The sequence below is a fragment of the Bactrocera dorsalis genome, chromosome 3 (assembly GCF_023373825.1).
Source record: "Bactrocera dorsalis isolate Fly_Bdor chromosome 3, ASM2337382v1, whole genome shotgun sequence".
NCBI lineage: Eukaryota > Metazoa > Arthropoda > Insecta > Diptera > Tephritidae > Bactrocera > Bactrocera dorsalis.
Genome location: NC_064305.1, coordinates 85,303,486 through 85,328,078, shown reverse-complemented (window position 1 = coordinate 85,328,078; position 24,593 = coordinate 85,303,486). Strand labels below are relative to the sequence as shown.

Sequence of the window (24,593 nt, the reverse complement as noted above, 5' to 3'; positions counted from 1 at the left end):
CAGCATCCAACTGATCTATCTGCATCTATATCTTTAGTACTAGATTCCAGCACAGGAAAATTCATCAAGCTACCTGGCTGTCTCCGGATCGAAAATGTTGTTGACGAAAGACATGTGCCCAGTGTGCCTGGGGTCCTAACAACAGCCAAGATTTGCGCCCGCCTATGTGCAGCAAAAAATCCACGTCATTAAACACAAAGCAAGGTTCGGCGTTGCGAAACTGCAATCACAACAACAGCGAAATGATTTTCTACTTGACTTGCGCTCCTGCTCTCTGAGAACACTGTTCAGCAACTCGTTATAAGGGAACTGTGGGACGGCATTTCATGCTTCTTATGTATAGCTGCAAATGAAAACATTGGTTTTCGGAAAATGCAAGAGAACAGCTGGTACGTGTCGCAGTGGAGCGAAAACAGAATGCCTACCTCGTAACGTTACAATCCACCGGTGCGGTATACGATAAATACCGAGAGTTGAAGAGGGAAGCGAGATGCATTTGCAAAAAAAAAGGGGAGGCCGAATTGCGTCAGTACGAAGAGCTTGACAAACTGGCCGACAGGGTTGATGCTCGAAAATTCTACCAAAAGATGCGACGACTAACAGAAGGTTATTCTTAGAGACTTCGAGATCTATTGACTGACGCTCAGAACATACTGAAATCGAAAAATTCTTCGGTGATAATTTTATGTCACGAGCAAGGGTTTTTGATTGATATAAATTATTCAGAGACGGCCATCAACATCTACTGATGAATAACACGCCAGTAAAATAGAAAAATGGGTGCTTGAGAATCGACGATTAACAATCAGAGATCTTACTGGCATCTTTGGAATATCGAAAGAATCTGAGAAATCCATTTTGAAAGATCATTTGGGCTTAAGAAAAGTGAAAGCACGATTGATTAAAAAATCACTAAATTTTTTCGAAAAACAGCGTTGCGTTAACATCTGTGAAACAATATTTTCCGACTACCAAGATGTGGATCTATGCTTACCACCCGGCCATATTTTCAAGCAATATCTTGCAGCAAACTTCTGACTTCTGGCTATTGAGGAAAATCAAACGACCATTCCCATGAAACTGAAAATTGACTTTAACAACTGTTTCTAGAATTGGAAAAATCGTGAACTAAGTGAATTGCCTCCAAGGGGAATTACTTTGAGGGAGACGACATAGAGTTTGAAGAATAAATTAAGAATTTTAATAATATAAACAAAGTCGTGATATTTTTTGAGCATTGTAGTATATTTATATAATTTTGTTCCACTAAACTTTTCCATTATGTTTTTCCCGACCACTTTTTAATGTATATTTTATTAGCCGAATCCATTTCAGTACGTGGCAACAACAACAAATAATTTGGAGCACACAATTCTGTAGCGAATTTCAATTATTCAACTCGCGTTTAATTAACAGTAACATATAAAAACACATGGAAATTATTTAGCAGCAAATTCCAAAGTGAAAACTCCAAAATGCACAAATACACACACGCGGACACATATACAGAGACAAAAGGCAATTCTAAAGCGCGGAGGTAGTTCGGACAAAAATGCAACTGTAATTAGCATATAGTTAATTATTTGCGAAAGTTAATTAGTGAATTTTTGTGCAAGTAAATAGCAAAAACAAATGACGACCACAACAACAACAGGAGTAACAAAATACTCATATGTGGTTGCGTGGCTATACATCATATGTGTGGCTTGTTCTAGTGCATGTGCGGCTTTTTTCGGTGTATATGTGCATATACCCTTGTGTGTGTTTATGAGTGTATTTGTTTGTATTATAACATCAACAACGTCAGCAACAAATTAGCTTTGGACTTTTAACATTATTACACCTGTCAACTAATAACTGTCGACGCGGCGGCGTTTAACCCACAAAACCAGCAAAGTGCGGTCCAAACTGGTTGATGTCCCGTGGCAAATGTTTGGTCTTCCAGTTTGTTGGTTTTATTGTAGTACTTTTTTCGCATGAAATTTGTAATGAATGAAGATGGAACTATACTTAATTTGAATTCAAATTTTCGCATTTATCAAACTGTAATTAGAGTTGTTGTTTCGGCATCGTGATTTAGTATGAAAAAATAATTGATTGTAGTCTTAGAGGAAAATTGATAGTTTCAAAATTAATGAAAGTTAAAAAAAACTGTTGGAATTTTACTAGAGATCTTCTTTCTCATCACTAAAACTGATTTAATATAAACGTTTATTTTTCTTCAATTTTCAGGGGTTGAAAGCAAAGTAACTTGTGAGCTGTATAGAAATGCCTTGCCGTAACTAAAGCCCAGAAGATGAATTCTACCTAACGTTCATCAAAAAATAGCAGATAAGATCGATGATATTAAAGATAAACTCACAAAAATATATTAAAAAAATATTTGACATAAAATGTTAAGCATATTATTATTCTTACCAGAATTTTTCTGTATTCGTCTCTAGCTACAAGTCTTATTACACATACGGATCCCTCCTAACTCTAAAGTGACTTGCATAATAAAAAAAAGCCTCAAATCTCTTAATTACCAGCTAATGTGTGAGCCTAAGAGGCTAAATCCATTATACATATGACTTAAAAAGTTAAGCCACAAACTATAAAACTAAAAAGCACATAACGATATTAGTGAAGATCTTTTTTTTTTATTGTTAAAAATCGCTTAAGTCAGAATTTGTTATTTTCTTGACAATTACTTAGTTCGTAGCTATCCTCTTTAAATTACATTGGAGAGAAAAGTATGAAGACGAATAACGAAGCATATAGATCCTGCTATTTAAGTCTGCTCTACTGCTTCACAATATGAAAAGTAGGGTTCCAAAACCAAGAATTTTCGTCAAAAATCAATATTAAACCATTTATACTACAAACTTCGACACGTCTCCTAATTACTGACAAATTTTGAAATCAAAACTGTAACAAAAACAAAATCAGCTCATACATAAATATGTATTTCTCTTTATAAACATTCCGATCCACCTTAATACCTCTGTACATACAAATATACATATATGTCTACATGCAATTAACTGGAAGTTAACCCCAAAAATGCCACAACTAATGGAATATTTTTTTAAATTGTCGTCTAGAGCCGCTAAATGCCTATGGAAAAAATGAGAAAATAAAATCAGTAAAAAATTGCTGCCAAATAAAGAGTAAAAAGTAACCGAGTGAATGCATTTAAAGTCGCCTAATCGAATTGGCCATAAAAGGTGTTAAGTGATTTTCGACCGTGATTGCAGCGCATGATAAGCCAAATAGCTGCGGTGTGTGTGTGAAAATGTGTAAATGCATAATAAATAGAATAAATCTATGTGGGGTTGACAGGGATTTGGTGCTTACCACCATCAGATGTTGATTGTGCAATACGAGTACATTTGACAGCTTTGTAAGCCTTTTTAGTCTTATCAATGTAAAGTGTTACAGTTAAATTGGTAATATATTAAGTGCAAGTATTTAGCACTCGAAAATTTTTGGAAAATTAAAAAAAAATGTAAAAACATAGTGGTAATTATATGCAAGTGTATTTAGCGTAGATTTTCAAAATAAAATTATTGATAGCGCAGATTTTTAGAATATTTTATTGACAGTTTTCTTCCAGCTCCGGAAGACCAATTGTGAAAAATATCGTTAAAACACAGGAAAACGCACGGCTTCGATCGGCCATAAGCTATACATATAACAGAAAACCATTTCAATGAGGTTAAGCTGGTTATAAAAAGAATCTTGGTGAATGGAAGTCACCTCATGAAGCGAGTTTCCATTAATGAATCGTTTCGAAAGTGGATGCCCACTAGTGATAAAAGGTAGGTCTCTAACGTCTACGCCAATAGGAAACAGTCGACTGGTTGTCTGGAAGCATTTGCCCTATAATTGGTAATGGGATTGTCAAGGTATCATCTGCTATATACCCTAATACTACTAAAAGAAGATCGGGAATATTTCTTTGGATGTTTTTATCCATCCACTTTATTGCTGCGACCTGCCACCAAAAGATTGCTACCTGTTCCTGTCTATGAAGAATGATTTTGCAGCTGAAAAATTTGCTTCAAGAGAGGTTGATTGAAATCAACTAGCTTGCTACTAGGTACGAGGATCTTTATCAGAGTGGCATTGTGACAACTTTCAAAATCCTAGAAGTTATATAACAAAACGATATATAACGAAGTTTCGAAAAGTGCTGACCTATTAGTGCGAAATGGAATGCCTTAAATACATGAGGCTCGTTAAGATGGTGAGCAAGAACCCCTTCGGAAAACTCGCTTGCTTCTTACTTCCACGGTCTCGATAGGCTGCCTGAAGGGTGTTGGCCTCTTGGTCACAACCTACTGGCATCAAATGCGAGACGGATGGGCACAAGTGTTGACAATACATGCAGAAAGTGCAAAGAAGTTGATAAGAGAGAAACGCTGGAATAGTTTCTTATCTAGAACTCGTCTCAAATAGATAGGAGCTTCAGAGTTCAACGGACTAAACGAAGAATTAAACGTAGATATCAAGTCGCTCTTAAAGTTCGCAAAATACGTTGACGTCCTGTGTGATGAATAATTCAGCTTAAACTAGACTGAACCTTCTCTTAAGTTATCGAATATAACGGTGAATATTGGACTAAAAATGGATCATTGTAACCATGCTTAATAATACCATGAATTTAAAACAAAAGTAATGGATTTATTTTTACTAGATCTGGCCTTCAAAGACGGTCGAGAGGGCATCCGGACGAACTTCGACCTCTTTAACTGATGAAAATATTAAAAGAGTGAAGGATAAGATGCTTGAAAATCGTTAAGAAAGTGTTAGAGAGGTGACAAGAAAGCTTGACATCTCTCGCGATCTCTTTTGGTGGATATTTTGGGTATGAAATGCGTTCTTGCTCGACTCGTCTCGATAAAGTTGAATTTTTTTCGCATCGAGCCACGATTGTGACTAATATATGTACATATATTGTATATGTATGTAAATGTTTTGATAGTCAAACGATTATATCGCAAGTCATTTATTTTGAATAAAAAACACGTCTTTCGAAGTGTTAACCACTAGTTTAGTGCCAAAACTTTACACAAAATAGTAAATAAAAAAATATATATATAATATATAGTATAATGTATACGGAATTTGCTTGAATGGCACTTGAGAGGTGCGAAGTAGATGTCGTGATCATTCCAATGCCAGCCCCCAGGCAGCCGTCATAATGTTTTGACGCTTCGAAGAACCCACAGCCCACGTAGCGGAGCGAACCAGCGATGCCCAACCGGTTAATAGTGAAATAATAAAAAACTGTAAAAAATAACAACAATAAATAATTTAAGCCCAGTAGCTGAATATTAAACAAAAGTCACATTTTTTGTGAAGCACAACAAGAACAACAAAAAATAAGAGAGAGGAGAGTAAGAGTGAGAGGAGAGTTAAGAGGCGCGTGGGTGTAATGAAATACCGACAATGCGGTAGTGACTGCTGCCCACAATCAATCATATTACAATACAATATTATTTATTACAGTATTAATTAATCGCTTGAGATTATTTAATATTTCATTAATTTTATGCGATTTCGTTGTAATTAAAATTTTCAGATTTTTTAAATTTTTTTCAACTTTTTTTTAATAATTATTTTTATTTTTTTTACAAATTCTTCTTTTTTGAATTTCTAATTGCTTTGAATTATTCACAATCACTGCTAATAAGTAAAGCAAATTAACGGACCGTATAAAAGCGCGAAAAGCAAAAGCACAATAATCACATTTTGCTCATTGACTTCATTGCTGGCTTATCATTCCTTTTACGCTTACGTTTACGTAGCGCCTAATCCCCCCTAATTGTGTTGAATTTTCACTGCCATTTTAATTTTAATTTTAATTTCCATTTCAATTTCATTTGCTACGCGCTTAATGAAATTTAGTACGAGCTTTTATGTAAAAGCAATACAATCAAAACCGCAACAACAACGAAAAGCAGAAAAAATGTTGTAATCATTAAATGCGCACGAGATAAGGGCTTGCACATGACAATGCGATGGCGATTAGCTGCCCACTTCGGGCCTTTTTGTTCGGTATTCACAGATAAAAAAATTAAAAAAAAAAGAAAAATTTAAAATGAAACTACTAAATACATACGGAACCCTCGTGGGCGCTAATCAAAAACGTTGCCCTAAGAGTTTGTCACATTGACTTTGTATATATGTACCACAAATGTATATAAGCGCGTATATATTTATAATATTTGTTAATATATAACGGGTAATCCAATTAGAGGTTTTCCAATAGCCTTTTTTGACAGATCCCGCAAGCAAAATTTTCGCATTTGGGACGAAGAGCAACCTGAAGAGATTCAAGAGCTACTATTTTAGACTTTTTCTTTTGGGGATATGTATAGTATATAAAGTCTAAAGTCTATTTGGACAATCCCGCTTTGATTCAGGCCTTGAAGCAAAACAAAACGCATGTGATTCGCCAGTTATCAGTCGAAATGCTCGAACGAGTCAGGGACCATCTGAGACGTAGCCGCGGCAACAGTTGAAAGAAATAATCTTCAAAAAATAATTCCTTCTTTTAAATGATAAATAAATATTCGAAATTAAATTTAACGTTTCTGTGTTTTTTTCTTTGAAAAAGTAGGGAACCTTTAAATGGATCACCCTTTAAATGTGAATGTTTTGTTCGCCTCTTGAACACTGGTCGGTTATCTCCTCCAACGAATTTGGGTGATAACCACTGCTATTCTGGTTGATTTTTTTGTGATGCTTCATTGTGATTTCGGAAACTTCTTTAGAAATGATAGTTTGATTTTTGAAGTATTGGAAGAGTTTGTAATTAAGATTACTTTTTTGATTACACTAACTGATAGAGATTATGGAACGAAAGCTTACTAGTGTTGTTTTACCTTTATTTTATTAATTTAAGGGTTACATACAGTTACAATTTTCAAAAAATCAATTTTTTTTATATTTTTTCTTAATGATGATTAGACATATTTAAAAGTACACACAGAAAATTTCATATCGTTCCGCTGAATATTTTCGAAGTTACACGCAAATTTGAAAAGGCATTTCAGAGTGCTTGAAAGTACAAGCCGACTTTAAACGCGATTTTTTCAAAATGATGTTTTCAGAGTCGATGACCAACACGGCTCGGTTCGAAAACGGCTAAACCGATTAGTCTCAAATTTTAACACGAACTTCTTGAATTTAATTTTTTAGCAATTAATCGAGGATTTTTTCTCACCGATAAATATTATTTTTATAAACATTTTGATGAGGATTATTGTCAAACACTAGAAGATGTCGAAGAATCTTTGAGAATCACCCAAGCAGTCATTCCGAAACATTCAAAAGCAAGGAAAGGGAAATTGGGTATCATATGATTTAAAGCTAGAAGATTTTGAGTGTCAAGCTGCTCAAACGCTACGAAAAGCAGTCGTTTTTGCAACACATTGTAACTAGTGATGAAAAATAGATTCATTACGGTAATTCTTAACCAAAAATTTGATATAGAAAACCTAGCCAACCAGACTTGGTGAGATTAGAAAGATAATGCCCTTCTAAAACTAGGTGAAACCATTACTGAAGAACGCCTTCGACCAAAACTCATCAAATTGAAGCAAGCGATGGCTGAAAATGCATAAACAGGAATCAATAATTTTTCATCAAGACAATTATGTTATGAGACTGGTAAAAACCTCTTTTGAAAACAATAGCTGTGAAGTTTTGCTTTATCTGCCTTATAACTCAGACATTGCCTCTTCTGATTACACACTTCCGGTGGTTACAGCACATCCTCACTATATACGGTTCACATAAGAGCAGAGTTTTGATACGGGCTTTATTCATTCTTGATTCAGTTCTTTTGGTATACTTTGACTATTTTACAAAAAACACCGAATATTGTTATAGACCTAATAATATTTGCGATAACCTGCATTCGATATTGCCGGCAAGTTTTCAAAATATTATTTCTCCGCTTTACGAGTAGATATATGAATTTGAGGTTAGGATACCCTTCCAAATACGTTGGCAACTATTAAGCGTAAAAACTACACTGTCACGCAAGTGAAACTCCTTCACAAAGTGCGCTGGCTATCAAGATAGAGAATTTAATATTTTTTTTTTTATATATTTACATACTTTAATTTATAGCTCCGTTGAGGTGATTGATCGTTGTAATCAGAAGTTCGATGCATCAAATATTATAATATATTTATTGTTGTTTAATTTTTAGCTCTTAATTACTCAAAATAGTTAATTATTTGCATAGCTGTGTAACTGTAATTATGATTAATGCCACTTGCGATCAAGCGATAAAATTCATTGACATAAAATTTGAACGGTGTGAATAGCGCTCCAAAAATTAATGGATGAGAGGGTATTATGAAACATTTTTATTATTTTTTTCTATAAGCGTGGCAATATTGTTTTAATATTTATGAGAATTATTACTATAGTATTTATAGGAATTTTTTATATAATACAGTTTTTTTTTATTTATTTGGAGTGAGAAAGTCATACTTGATCAAAATTTATTTTTTCAATAATTAACTGCCTTAAATTTAGTTAATTAATTTTAAGCTCGTTAATTGACTCAAATAAGCGATTATCTGTAAAGAAAACTTTCCTGTAATGGGAAATACTTATGCTTCTTCCCTTCATACCATCTTCTTAGTCCTATGTTTTTAGCGAAGTCAAACTTACTGCAAGAGATATAGAATATTCAGCTTTCAAAAAATATCCTCATATAGGGTCAAAATACATATAACATTTTACCATTATTTGAAAATTTCCAATATTTGAAAAATAAATTGTATGCAGTTATTCCATATATGTAAGTACATATTTGAATACTAATTTCTTTTCTTTGAGTGAAAAATTCGATTCTGCTTCAAACTTATAAACAAATTAAGTAACTAATGTAGTCAATTAGCTATATGTCTTGAAGAAAGCGTTAATTGACTCAATTAAGCATTTGTCTGTAAAGCCAACTTCCCTGTCATGGAAAATGTGTTTTCTTTTTCCTTTCTCCCATTTCCTTAGTACTCAAACTGATACGAAAGTCAAGCTAAACTCAAATGCCAGCGCAAACTCAGCATTCCAACAAGATTGTTATATCGGATCGAGGTAAAATACTGATACTGCATGACTAAATTATTATTTTATTGGATCGAGACATAGTACTGACTTTACATAACTAAACATTAGAAGAAAGGAAATAGCAAATAATTTTTTTTATTTCTATGGTCTCTAGTATTTTGTTCTCCGAAACAACATTAGCAAAAAATATTCTCCCAACCCGCGCATTTTGAATATTTTCGATGACATAACATTTGGAATTTTTTTTTTTCATCACTTCCATAGTTTCTTTATTTTTAATTTACGTAGAATATATGTATGTACATGTCGTCGGCATTATCTCGTCTCAGTAACACCGTCATATGCATTCTTTGTTGTGACACTTTGATAATACGCTCGCTCACTTTGACAAATAGTTGATAACGAAATTGGTGTGTTTGCTGTGCTTCCGAGGCACTTTGAATTACTTTAGTTAATAATAACTTATTTGTATTACTATATTTTACCCATTCGCTTAAGGCTATATGTACAAATCTAATATGGGCTTAACCTTGACGGATTTAGGCAAAGTGTCTCGACAAATAGTTTATTTGATTTGCCTTATTCGGTTTAAGTACAAGTATTTTTCCTACAAAATAAGCAGCAAAACAAATTCCTTGAACTTAAGTGATACAGTGTTATTGACAGATTCGGACGAATAAATTCGAAAGTAACTATGTAGATTGTTGTGAACAGAGTGAGAAATTGCTTTTTCGAAAATGGTTGGAATTTGAACTAATACAAATAAAAAATAAAAAAAAATGTGAATTCTTCTCAGAAAACATTTCTAAAATTTTTTTCGAAGTTTTACATTTTCGAATATCTTCGAAAAATTCGAAAAACCGAAAATTTTTCGTTTAAAATTTGATTATTTTTAAAGTAAATGGCTACTTCGGCTGAGTGTTGACAAGTTCTTTTTACCGAAAGGATATCTTATATGCTTTTTTCTTTACTAGGGTCCACTTTATTCCTATCATCCGGCTTCATGTATTGGTGTTATACAGCGGTAGTCAAGATGATGTGGTGGACCGCTATGAACAAAATTTCATACGGGAATCTGATGGATCGGGTATAGGGACTCACTGTTCTCTGCATAACGGGAGCGTTAAGAACCAGTCCAATGGCGACAAAATCAGCTGCACGATTCGCGGCATTAGGGGAGTTCTCTCCAAGGATCTTCGGACATAGCTCATTAAGCTGGTGGATAATTAGACCACATATTAATACGCTTTATTTGGGAAAGAAGGTCCAAGTCACATTGAAGGAAGATGGAAAGCTACCGAACAAGTGCAGGATATACAAAGAAATTTCTGAAAAAGCCGACAGGCGGATAAGGGAAAGATGGAATGCCTTAAGTACATGCAGGGTCGCGAAGATCATGTGAAAGAGCTCCTTTGCAAAACTCGCTTGCTTCTTACTCACACGGTATCTATAGAACTTCCGGACGGCTGTTGGCCACTTGACAGAGCACAACCTACTGGCATCACATGCGAGCCGGATGGGCATAAGTGTTGACGACACATGCAGAAAATGCAGAGAAGTTGACATGAAAGACCCGATGGAACACCTCCTCTGCCTGTCTCCAGTACTATCTAGAACTTGTCTCAAGTATCTAGGAGCTTTGAAGTTGAAGGGACTGAATAAATTATCAAACCTAGACCTCAAGTCACTCATAAAATTCGCTTAAAACGTTGACGTCCTGTGTCGTGAATTCTTCGCCACAAATTATATTGAAAATCCATCTGGCATTACAAATGACAAGCAGGTCTATATATGGCGTTATAGCCTGCCAGTTCGCCTGCCTTACCTCGTTTGAAAAAAAATTTGTTACAAATTATACATTACATAAAATTAGATGGCTAAGCAAAATGGCATTTTATAAGAGACACGCTTAACCACCCGCAATAAAGTAGTACGCCAAGAAAAAGACGAAGAATTCAGTTTTTCAGTATTTACCTTTTATGCCAAGAGGAACGCCAATTGTGGTTTCACGCCGCCGCCAAACAATCGCTTCACGCTTAGCACGCCGGAATGCGTCCAAATCTTCCAAATTAAGTATATATATTCGTATAAGGATAGACCTTGCAGGCGCTGATGCCGCTTGCAGCACGCGATCGGACCGAAAACCACAGAAAAAACTACTTTTTAGCGGCAAACACAATCAATTCTTGCACAATGCAGCAATTTGGAATAAAAGCGCGCTATCTGGAGCAACGCCGCCGCAACGCGCGCACTTTCGTAATCACGCGCACACTTCAATTACTTCTTATTCGCCATAAGCGGCTGTGTGCATGTATGTGTATGCGCGGCTTTAATTCACAAATTCTTGAAATTTATTTAAAACATATGCTTATTTGTATGTTTGGTTGTTTGACTGAAGCGATGCTGACTGCACAAAAACACAGCGCACAAGGCCACACAGCGCGAACGCGGATTTGACAGCGACTTCACACCTTCGCACAAGCGCGTTCGCGGAGCAATAAGAATTAATAATAATTCTTGAATTTTTTATTTTTATCAAATAAATGTGCTTACGTTCTACGTCACCATGCATGTGCACATGTATTATTAGACACAAGAATTCTTTTTTTTTTTCTCAACTTCTTTTTTATATGAAAATCAAGCTCCGCTCGCCGTCGCACTGTGCGCGTTCAATCAACCGTGAGCCAAACTACTCGAGCAAATACGCGCACACCTTTTACACCAAACACTGCAGCAACAACGCGCCAACACCATTAGCACCGGCGGCCACAACAATAACACGAACAGCAGCAAAAGAAGCGCCCAACTATAAGTACAAAGCGCATTTGAAGCGGAGACACACAAAAAGCGCAGACAGGCGCAGGCACTTAGGTATGAATGAATGACGAAGTAAAACGAGTAAACGAGAAGCACAGCAGCAAAAAGAGTGCTGAAGTACGGAACAATAATAATAACACGAGCGCACAAGACTAACGTCGCACTGACAGATTGTATGACTGACAAAACCTGGAGCAGCCGTCACAGGGAAAATTTATTCAAAAAAGTAGCGTGCGTATATACACTTGTGTGTATGTATATTGATGTGTGTGTCGGTGCGCTTTTATGCACAAATAATATAATTTTTATTACTTAGGTACGAATCGCAAAGAAACACCGGCAAACAAGCGCCACAAAGCAGCAACCGCCAACTATGCTAGACACAACGTAACTGATCGCGCACAGCAGCTGCGACAATGGCACAAGCCCCTGTGAGTTAGTTAGTGCGCGGCGTAAGAAGCTCTGCTAACAAAAAGCTCCGACTCTGACGAGTAGAGATTTGAAACGATGAATGTTAGGCACAGTGGTGTGGGAGCCTTCAAAAATATATAATAAATTTATGGTTGCATTAAATTGGGGATTTTTATACAACAATTATTAAAATGAGAAAAAATAGCTTTGGCTGCACAGAGGCAGTAATATCCTACAGAGGTGCATTTCTTATAGCAGCGGTATAAGAAACAAGCGTATAAAAAGATGTTTATCTTGATTGTGACTGATCAGTTTGTATGGCAGCTGAGTGTGTGTTAGTAGTGTTAGTCCAATCTGAGAAATTTCCATGCCAAATTTTGTGAAGCTATCTTGACAAATAAAAAAGTTTTGCATAATAGGAAAGCTTCCCTGACACTTCTTCAGATTTTCTTAAGATAGCCAGTAACTATACTATATTCAAGGAATATCGGGATAAACACAAGATGAGCACATGATTTTATCTTTCGAAAAAGGTCTATCTCTTCTGCTAATCTATACTTTTTCCAAAGAAGATATTAATTTGAGCCGCTTATCTCATCTTAAAGCTTCCAGATCAAAATGAGATCATTAAATAGTTTGAAATATTACAGAAATATATTTGTAAGTGCTAAAACTTCAACTCGCCAAATCAAAATATATAATACCTGGTGATCCAAATAGGGGAACTCTTTTCAATAACCTTTTTTTGACAGATGACGAGTGAGTCATGTCAAGCTGTCATGTTATTTTTGTTCAGTATTGTATTTGGAATTTCATTATGAAAAGGCTTACGCATCAAGATCCTTTACAAATCGCACTTTTCTCAACTTATGGTCAACCTAATCGGCCTACAAAATGTATTATTCGCAATACCATCACCCATCTTGAGACCCAACATTCGTAATTGGATAATATTCGGTCGAATAGACAGCGTCCAGCACCCAGTGAATGAAATATAGCAACGGCAGCTGAGAGTGTACACGAAGACCGTCGAGAGTAGACTCGTCGCCGTTCACAGCAACTCGGACTGACATATGAAACGACTTGACGTATTTTACGTCGAAATCGGAGACAGTTATCGCGCCATGATAACCAACTACTTGATGCCTGAAATTCAAGCTCGTCATCTCAGCGACATTTGGTTTCAGCAAGACGGTGCCACTTCCCACACATTTACATCGCATTTTATTAAGAGAAGTCATCGGAGAGAAAACAATTTCACATTTTGTTCCGGTCGATTGGCCACCACGATCGAGAGATATCACACCGTTAGTATTTTTTCTGAGGGGATATAAAAAGTCTAAAGTCTATGCAAAACATCACGCCTGTCATCCAGTTACCAATGGAAATGCTCGAACAAGTCGCCGAACATTGGAGTCAAAGTAGCGGAGGCCAAGACTTAAAAGAGATAATCTTCAAAAACTAAATACCAAGGAAGGTTCTTTCAAATGCATTTTCTTTTAAGAGTAGAGAGTTTCTTAAAACAGCAAGCCACTGCGTACAATTACTGTCATGAAAAACCAAATCCTTGTTAAATTAGCCTTATTAGCCCTACTTGGGTTCGGCTTGATGTAATAATGCTTTCCAGGTACCTTCTCCATCTTCCGTACTAAGTTTCGACTCTGATTTTGCAATTTGTTTACTCCACCTCAACCATAGTACATCTCTACCTCTCTTACTACCGATTCTCGTATCGAAAGCTTTTTTCGCTGGAGCGCGGTAGACCCTTCCTTCGTTCAGTCCAAACGCCAGCTTTTTACTTTCTGACATTAATGCATAGCATCCGGCTGGTAGCGAGCTAGTTTTGTTACAGTGCTGTCCGACCCCCTGGCTATTCAATTTGGATTGTGGTTTGGGGTTTGCTACACAAAACAAAAATCACAACCCAATGATAGATTACAAAAACACCATATTACTCGTCATTGAAAAAAAAATGAGTTCCCTAAAAAATATAATATAATATACGAGTGCATATGTATGTATAATTTTTTTGAATTTCCGTAAACAACTTTACATTGTTTTTTATGCCTACAGAAGCCAATTTCCGACCACTGTGGCTCAGACACCGAATCCCTCCACTCCGGCGCTACTGGTTCGCTATCTCAAGTTGCAGTCGCTATCAGCTTAATCTCCGGCCACTGAAGGCCGTTAGACGCGGGGCGAAGCGCAGCACGGAAGCCGCCAAAGCGCTGTGAGTAAAGCTCTCCGAAATGAGAGCACAGATGCGACGATCAGTGGCAACAAATCGAAGCCACAACCGCTTTGTTTCGTGTTTTTACTTTTATTGCCGGAGAAGCTTCACACACACACACACGAACACACATGCAAGCGTTTGAACTTGTTTTGCCAGCCAGTTTTGTGCTTTAATATTTCGTTTCATTGCATTTGATTTTTATTGAATGTTTATTTTTACTTGTCGCTTATTATACGTACATGTTAGGTGAGCCCTAATCAGCGTTATTGGAGCGTGTTGAAGAGAGTGAGCAGCTGTTGTTGTTATTGTTATTGTTATATTTCACTAATTATGTGTTTTACATGTTGCTGTTCTGTTCGCTTGTTGATGACTTGTGTTTCACTTGTTGTTGTTAACATATTTTTGTTGGTTGTTGTTGTTATTATTATTGCCGGCATCATTTTCATTGCACCGATAACAGCTGTTGCCAATGGCTGGCCTGGCAAGTTACTCACTTTTATTGCTATTGTTGTTGTTGTGACCTTTTGTTGTTGTTATTGTATTTGATTTTTCTTGTGGTTTTTGTTTTTGTTATTATTTCAGTTTTTTTTGCAGACATTTGTTCCTAAATATTAGCATCTGCTCCATGCTATCCATTAACGCCCTTCGTCCTACACCGTACCCCCTCTCTACCCGATTGACTTGCGGAGCGGCTCTTTTGCATTTATGTTTATGATTCTCCATTCGTTTAGCTGCAGGGTTCTGGTTACGGTTCCGCATAAGCGCGCTGTGTGTCCAGTTAAATGAAATCTGACTTGGGCTCTGAGTCATCAAGTTCGTCCAGGAAGTGTCCAATAAATAACAAAGCAGTGTATATACATATATATAAATATATATGTTGTATGTATGTATGTTGTCGCATATGAGTGAACAATTTTTGTCACAGGCAGCTTTTTCAGATCCAAAAAATACATACACACATACTTATACACAGAGTTCAGTTGCCTTTTGTCCATATCTTGCTTTACCCGCTAGTCCAGTGCTGGCTCGTAGACACCATATCCAGTATATGTATACAAGCAAGCCTGCCCCTAGTAGAGCTGCTGTCTTGTGTTTCCAGTTCCTTGGAATGCAGGCAGCAGCTGTTTCCTGAATTTTCGCTTGGCGTTGTTTGCATTCCGCTTTTGCGGCAAAAAAACAGTTGCGCGCCAATATGCTTGGATGCAAGATGCGTTTCATTGCAAAGTTATAGTCCTCCAACAACATAAATAAGCTTGCATTGCAGGTCAGAGAGTTCACGAAATAAAAGGGTTGTTGGAAGCAGGTCGAATTTCATACAAAATAGGAAACAGCTGTTGATCCAATACAATAACAAATATTATGCGAACGGTTCATTAACCTTCGAAAAGTTTTTTAGGCAGCTGACAATAAAATACAAGGGTTGTTAAAAGCTGCCGAAATTTTTGCTGTAGTAAAGGTGTATTCGCATGTAATATATTTGCTTTCTAATACTGCTTCTTATCCAATGCTTCAACTTACTGTGAAACTGCGTTAGAGAAAGATCAAATATTTTACCATATCCACTGAGTTGCTAGATAACGCTTAACTAGTTTTCACTCGGGAGTACATTAAGTCCAAATGATGGCCTAAATGTGACCTTTCTTTTCAACCAACCAACAGTTGATTGCCTTGGTTAACTCCATTCATCTTTTCAAATTGGTAGATTATTTAGAAAGCGCTAAAAGTGTGTTACTCGAATGGAATTATCAAACTACCACAGCTGTCCATGTAGCTTGCCCGCCATCAGTATTACTTTTAGGCCAAGCTTTTAATCGAGCAAACATGAAGGCATAGATAGATAGCAAATAGTTGAGGCTTTGCACTGCGACTTCTAGTCTATTGTGCCCTCACCTATGTCACATATGGTTACAAAGGTCCAGCACTCTGAACAATTCTAGGAGCTTGCTTGGCGAATGAGTATGATGTGATCCCTGTCTATGAAGATGAAACTGGGCTTTGGGCCTGCTTCTACAAATTGCTGGGCAATCTGAAATCAGGTGTTCTGGAGTTTCCTGTTCCATGTCGCAAAACCAGCAGTTTACGAAAAAGGCTATGCCAATATTGGACAAGTGCTTCCATTGCCTGGAGTGTCAAGGAGACGGAATTTGTCTTGTGGGAGATTGATCATATCTCTAAACCTTGCAAAGTTGAACCCTCCCAGTAGTAGCTTGGCATGGCGTATTCGTGAATCCTGCTGTCAGTGTCGTTCTCTCCCCACTCTCTTCTCCGTCCAGAGCAAGTACTTTATGATGTGGGCCCCACCGAATCCTCCTGGGCGCTGCCGCATAGAGCTAGTTTGTCGGCCAGCTTATTTCCGGCTACCCCTTTATGCTCCGGCACTCAGATCAGCATACGCGGTTGCAAACTGATAGGCGATTCACCCTTTCTATACACCCCTCCACTAAAAGCGATTTGAACTCATAAGCTAATATCGCTCTTGACTATCGCTGAGTATAGCCATAGACTGATTGCGATAGTTACGATGAAGATTGATTTCTGCACACTGACTTATAACAAAGACTTCTGCTCGAAAAATGCTCAGAAAACGCCCCATTGGTATGGAGATTTTGGTATGCGGTCCCGCAATGACTACTCCAATGCCGTCTTGTGTTTTCGGGACGTCAGTGTACCATTGGATAGTGCTGCCCCTCAGTAGTAGGTCGAGCGTAGAATCACTTCATCCCGCCTTACTGCCGAGAGTAACTCTAAACATATTTGTAAAGTTTACCCTCTTTGTAAAACCGTCCCTTGGGAGGAGGGTCAGTGGCGAGTCTTCCCCGAAGGTCTTTATCTCTTTCTTCCCTTCAAATCAAATTGAGCAACAAAAACAGCAAAAATGTGCTCGAAAAAACAACAAACTCAAAGGATCAAACTCTTTCTGGTCTCTTTTAAAAACATTACTACTCTCACTCTCAGCCTAAAGAGCAAATACCATTTATAGCCTTTTTCTTAATTTATTAAGTTACGAGCTCAAATTGTTTTTGTTATTCGTTAACGAAGTTGAAAAATAATTAAATTTTCTCTGTTGTGTGATAGTTTTTTCAGCAACCGAATTGAGTTCTCAATAACTCTTGAAAGTACTAAAGTGAACGTAAAATGCAACACACTCAATCGGAACAGTAAATTTCAATTTAACGGCACTTACAAAATGTTGCGCACTCAAACAACCTGCATAAGTGGTATAAATTTAAAATTGAGTTTCAGCCATAAAGTGAATTTATAGATCGGCAAATAATGGAAAATATATATGTATGTACTCACTGCCTGTGGCACGCCGCACCACCGTGTGCGTGAAGTTGCCCAATGCCGCAACGGTGACGATGGAATCCTTTTTGCCGCTGCATATCTGCAATTAGATGAAGGAGTTTAGTTGCATTAAAGTCGTTAATGAAATTTGCATGTGTGAGGGAAATAACTGTATAAAATGTGCTTGTGTATATGTGTGGATGAAATGTGTATTAGGGTGGAACTTTTTTTTTTAGTTTAAGGGGATATTCTTGTTTAAAAAAACATTGTTGCTACAGAGTATAATAGTTTTGTTCTTCTAAGGATTGTATGTATCGAACATCGGGGTGACTTTAAGGTAGTAGTCTGGTAACTTATGCCCATTTTCATGACTTCTTTGGAGGGTAGTTTTTTATAGGAAAACAAAAATGAATTATCTTGAATCTTTCAGACATGGAATCTTGTCAATAATTACTCAGATACAATTTTTAATTATTAAATATTTCTTAATACTTCCAAATTTTCTGTGACTACTTTCTGTAATAAATTTAAGTCCTAAAATTTCAATTTTTTTTGCAAAACACGGCACTCCACCTTAATACACGTGCCACATACATGTAGGGATACACTTATTTATAGAACAATTTACTCGTGCAAACAGGTCTATATGCGTAAACAACGTTTGTAGCAGTTTAGGGGGAGTGAAAAACACTGCTTCGTATACATATACATACATACGTACAAATGCATATTTTGTTACGTTCTTCTTCTTCTTTACTGGCGTAGACACCGCTTACGCGATTATAGCCGAGTCAACAACAGCGCGCCAGTCGTTTCTTCTCTTCGCTACGTGGCGCCAATTGGATATTCCAAGCGAGGCCAGGTCCTTCTCCACTTGGTCCTTCCACCGGAGTGGAGGTCTTCCTCTTCCTCTGCTTCCCGCGGCGGGTACTGCGTCGAATACTTTCAGAGCTGGAGTGTTTTCATCCATCCGGACAACATGACCTAGCCAGCGTAGCCGCTGTCTTTTAATTCGCTGAACTATGTCAAGGTCGTCGTATATCTCGTACAGCTCATCGTTCCATCGAATGCGATATTCGCCGTGGCCAACGCGCAAAGGACCATAAATCTTTCGCAGAACTTTTCTCTCGAAAACTCGCAACGTCGACTCATCGGTTGTTGTCATCGTCCAAGCCTCTGCACCATATAGCAGGACGGGAATTATGAGCGTCTTATAGAGTTTGGTTTTTGTTCGTCGAGAGAGGACTTTACTTTTCAATTGCCTACTCAGTCCGAAGTAGCACCTGTTGGCAAGAGTTATCCTGCGTTGGATTTCAAGGCTGACATTGTTGGTGGTGTTAACGCTGGTTCCTAAATAGACGAAATTATCTACAACTTCAAAGTTATGACTGTCAACAGTGACGTGGGGGCCAAGTCGCGAGTGCGACGACTGTTTGTTTGATGACAGGAGATATTTCGTCTTGCCCTCGTTCACTGCCAGACCCATTTGCGTTGCTTCCTTGTTCAGTCTGGAGAAAGCAGAACTAACGGCGCGGGTGTTGAGACCGATGATATCAATATCATCGGCATACGCCAGCAGCTGTACACTCTTATAAAAGATTGTACCTGCTCGGTTCAGTTCTGCAGCTCTAATAATTTTCTCCAGCAGCAGATTGAAAAAGTCGCACGATAGGGAGTCGCCTTGTCTGAAACCTCGTTTGGTATCGAACGGCTCGGAGAGGTCCTTCCCGAACCTGACGGAGCTTTTCGTGTTGCTCAACGTCAGTTTACACAGCCGTATTAGTTTTGCGGGGATACCAAATTCAGACATCGCGGCATAAAGGCAGCTCCTTTTCGTGCTGTCGAAAGCAGCTTTGAAATCGACGAATAGGTGGTGAGTGTCGATTCTGCTTTCACGGGTCTTTTCCAAGATTTGGCGCATGGTGAATATCTGGTCGGTTGTTGATTTACCAGGTCTGAAGCCACACTGATAAGGTCCAATCAGTTTGTTGACGGTGGGCTTTAATCTTTCACACAATACGCTCGATAGAACCTTGTATGCGATGTTGAGGAGGCTTATCCCACGGTAGTTGGCGCAGATTGTGGGGTCTCCTTTTTTATGGATTGGGCATAGCACACTTAAATTCCAATCGTTGGGCATGCTTTCATCCGACCATATTTTGCAAAGAAGCTGATGCATGCTCCTTATCAGTTCTTCGCCGCCGTGTTTGAATAGCTCGGCCGGCAATCCGTCGGCCCCTGCCGCTTTGTTGTTTTTCAGGCGGGCAACTGCTATTCGAACTTCTTCATGGTCGGGCAATGGAACGTCTGCTCCATCGTCATCGATTGGGGAATCGGGTTCGTCTTCTCCTGGTGTTGTGCTTTCACTGCCATTCAGCAGGCTGGAGAAGTGTTCCCTCCATAATCTAAGTATGCTCTGGGCATCGGTGGCTAGATCACCTTTGGGGGTTCTACAGGAGTATGCTCCGGTCTTGAAACCTTCTGTAAGCCGCCGCATTTTCTCGTAGAATTTTCGAGCATTACCCCTGTCGGCCAGCTTATCAAGCTGTTCGTACTCACGCATTTCGGCCTCTTTTTTCTTCTGTCTGCAAATGCGTCTCGCTTCCCTCTTCAACTCTCGGTATCTGTCCCATCCCGCACGTGTTGTGGTCGATCGTAACGTTGCGAGGTAGGCAGCCTGTTTTCTCTCCGCTGCGACACGGCACTCCTCGTCGTACCAGCTGTTCTTTTGCACCTTCCGAAAACCAATGGTTTCGGTTGCAGCTGTACGTAAGGAGTTTGAAATGCCATCCCACAGTTCCCTTATACCAAGTTGTTGACGAGTGCTCTCAGAGAGCAGGAGTGCAAGCCGAGTAGAAAATCGTTCGGCTGTCTGTTGTGATTGCAGCTTCTCGACGTCGAACCTTCCTTGTGTTTGTTGGCGTGCGTTTTTTGCTGCACAGAGGCGGGTGCGAATTTTGGCTGCAACAATATAGTGGTCCGAGTCAATGTTAGGTCCTCGGAGCGCACGCACATCTAAAACACTGGAGACGTGTCTTCCGTCTATCACAACATGATCGATCTGGTTGGTGGTTTTTCGATCCGGAGACAGCCAGGTAGCTTGATGTATCTTCTTATGCTGGAATCTAGTACTACAGATAACCATATTTCGGGCCCCGGCGAAGTCGATCAGCCTCAACCCATTTGGGGATGTTTCCTCGTGGAGGCTGAATTTACCGACCGTAGTGCCAAAGATACCTTCTTTGCCCACCCTGGCGTTGAAGTCGCCAAGCACGATTTTGACATCGTGGCGGGGGCATCTCTCATAAGTGCGCTCCAAGCACTCATAAAAAGCATCTTTGGTCACATCGTCCTTCTCTTCCGTCGGGGCGTGGGCGCAAATCAGCGATATGTTGAAGAACCTCGCTTTGATGCGGATTGTGGCTAGACGTTCATTCTCCGGAGTGAATGATAGTACTCGGCGACGGAGTCTCTCTCCCACCACGAATCCAACACCAAACTTGCGCTCCTTTATATGGCCACTGTAGTAAATGTCACAAGGACCTACTCGTTTCTGTCCTTGTCCCGTCCATCGCATTTCTTGGACGGCGGTGATGTCAGCCTTTATCTTTCCGAGGACATCTACCAGCTGGGCAGCGGCACCTTCCCAATTAAGGGACCGGACATTCCAGGTGCATGCCCTCAAATCATAGTCCTTATTTCGTTTGCCATGGTCGTCATCAAAAGGGGGGTCTCTCATCCGAGGCTGTGTGTTGTTTTTCATTGGGGGAGGTTTTTACGTGGCGGGTCCCAAACCCAGCGCACAACCCTATGCAGGGGATTTTTCGCCTTCTCACGTTAGCTCGCCTTCAAACGGATGTTCTTAGGCTACCCAGAGGATACTTGGTCAAAGACCGGAAGTCGTGAGCTGCTTGAGTCATATGTGAAAGAATCGTTTCTGGCCACTCCCAAGTGAATGGCGATCAGAGAACTTTCCTCACTTGCGTGAACTTCTACACATGACTCCATCCTCCCTACACATGACTCCATCCTCCATTTGTTACGTTCACATATAGTATATACCATATACATACCATATGCATATACATATGTATGTATATAACGTTTTAAACCTTAAAACGTCGAATTAAAACGAATTATACGCATTAACCATTGAAAAAATGAAAAGGGGAACTCGCACTCTAAAGCTTAGCGATTCTAGGCAGTTGCAATATACAAGATTAAATCAAATACACATACATACAATCATATCGACATTAAAATAACTACACATTAATATTCAAACTTGTTTGGGTAAAGTGTAAAACTAGATTTTTTAAACCCACATCTAATCAAATTTCACCCGGATTGGTTAATTTTTTTCTAGAATTGTATAGCCGTTCACCATCAACCATCTGCGGGTTTATCTCCATATTTCAATTAGAGCATGTTTCATAACTTTTTGCTTACGACGAGAAAAGTTTATGTGCCGATTTTTGCCATCGAACAACGAGTTTGCTTGACATTTTTTGTTTTCAATGTATCCACGGCTACAGAATCGTTGAAAATGTTCCTGAAGTGTTTTGATAGTCTATTTTATCATGAATACAAGTATTTGGGAGACACAGATTATAGAGTTCATGCTGGAAAGTCATCCATAAACTACCACCAACGATTCGTCTATTCACATTTAATAATGATGATGACATTGGCATAGTTATAGAAACAGTGCTTCAAAGTCTTCTTGTTCGTTCAGAGAGATAAGGAAGCATCTCAACATTTCATTGGATTGACTCAATGAAGTTTGTTTAATTTTTTTGGGTATTAAGCGTTTCTTTGCTAGACTAGCAGCAAAAGACCTGCATCTTTTACAAAAACGACGACGAGTAGAGGTGGGAAAAGAGATGCTTGACGACGTAGCTGAGGACCATGCATTCAATAAAAGCTTCATTATTGCTGATGAGAAGTGGATTTATGAATATGACGTCGAAACACTCCACCAATTCACTAGAAAATACAGAAAAAGAGACGAAAAAGAAATAAACAAAAAGTCGTCGAAGGCACTGACGACCAACCAAGGCTTATAATAAGTGTGGGGAAAATAAGTTGAAGTGTATTGCCTCTGGTACCCACTTTAAAGATGATAACAAAAATTTGCATTAAAATTCGTGAACAATTTTTTTTTGTCAGTCCGGCTAAATATTGATCAAATGGTGTTGCCAAGTTGGAAACCTCTGCTAGTTCATATTCAGATCCCTTGCAGTTAAATACTTGTTATATACCCAACTGTTGTGGAAAAGATCATTTTATATATCAGATAGGTGGTACCAGCTCTCTGCTCAAGGAGAGGAAACTATTGAACTCGTGCAAACGTACTGAATCACTGATGATTGGTGCAATAAAAATATTTCTTCTGCTTTTTTCCGTTCTAAATGGATTTCGATTTGTGTTAAATGAATATAAAAATCAGTTAAAAAAAGAGCACATTTTCAAATACCAATACTCATTTATCTTTATTTTAATTGGAATCTCTATTCTTCATGAGAACACCATTTTCCTGAGCTCAACAGTGGACACTTATTTTCCAACATAATCGAAATTCTGCTTGTTTTACGGCCCCATCACATTACCTGGAATAAATGTAGATCAGGTTAAAGTGTATTCTCGTGCAAATTTTGCGTCCAGCTGCAGAAACACAAACACACATATAAACAAACATCCAAGCATAAAAATAACAAGTGCACGAATACGGCTCCCAGCTCCCTACTCAAGGAGAGGAAACTAATAAACTCGTGTTCCTTTACTTTTAGGGTCTTTCCCGTTTCAGCGCTGTGGGCAGCCAAGATTTACGAGCCGAAAGTGTGTGTGTATGGGTTTTGAATATCTGCCAAGGTGATTGGACATTTTTATGCGTAAGCGTGTGAGTAACCTTGAGGTAAAGTAGCATTTGATGTTTACGACGCAAACGCAAACACAACGTAATGAGAAAATAATAAACTCTAAAGCAGCCATGCGAACACACACATGGACACATACACAAGTACGAGTACAAGCGAATTACTGCTAACGTACACAACCGAGTAAAAGTGAATATAAACATGCGAGTATGAAAGGAACATTTATATTTGTTTTCTCAAGCTGCAATAGTAATTGTAAATGTGTGGTGAAAGGTGTTGGTACTAAGGTAGCCTGATCGGTAAAACTCTTTTTTTGAAAACTAACACTTTTAATATCGACCGATTCTCAATTCTCTGAACTATTTTTGCTGGTATAGTCGCCAAAAATGATAACGAGGAGTTAGGTTTGGAGACGTAGATTTTGGGAAGGAGTAATTGATAACTGGAAATTGGTAACAGCGTTGAAAATTGTTAATATTCTTGTGGTTACCTGGATAGATCTAGTGGAGTTACAAGTCAGAAATATTTATGACTAACTGTTGTATTAAAATTAATTATATATAATATTTCAGGAATTTTATAATTTGCTTCACAAATTTGAGGTAAAGAAGTGGAAAATCAAAGTCGAGAAAAAGTTTCTTCGAAGCACATTCAATAACAGTCCTTAGACCAAAGCTCAGAAAGCTGAAGTTAAAATAGAATACATTTTTTTTTTCGGAAATGGGTAATATTTCATTGAAACTTTTTGGCGTCGAGTCATTCTTTGGATGACCTGAATATTCAGGTGCAGTAGTTCTTAAGGTTTCCCTCTAACCTTTCAAACCAGCATCGTCTATCGATATATTGTAAATAATTGTATAATATACCCCGGTTTTGGGGGTAAATATAAATATTAC

General features: G+C 38.3%; 1 protein-coding gene across 2 annotated transcripts in view; it reads right to left on the bottom strand.

Annotated features, from left to right (window-relative positions):
• The window catches only part of LOC105227734 (high affinity cAMP-specific and IBMX-insensitive 3',5'-cyclic phosphodiesterase 8), a 93,407-nt gene that overhangs the window by 59,971 nt on the left and 8,843 nt on the right, over positions 1-24,593 (bottom strand). Inside the window, exon 2 of one of the 2 annotated variants that reach the window (XM_049452781.1) lies at positions 17,837-17,921. In XM_049452781.1, the coding sequence (XP_049308738.1) occupies positions 17,837-17,921 (85 nt within the window). Of the gene's footprint in view, positions 1-11,049; positions 12,413-17,836; positions 17,922-24,593 lie in introns of those variants that run through there. The other variant, XM_049452780.1, reaches the window with a different exon arrangement.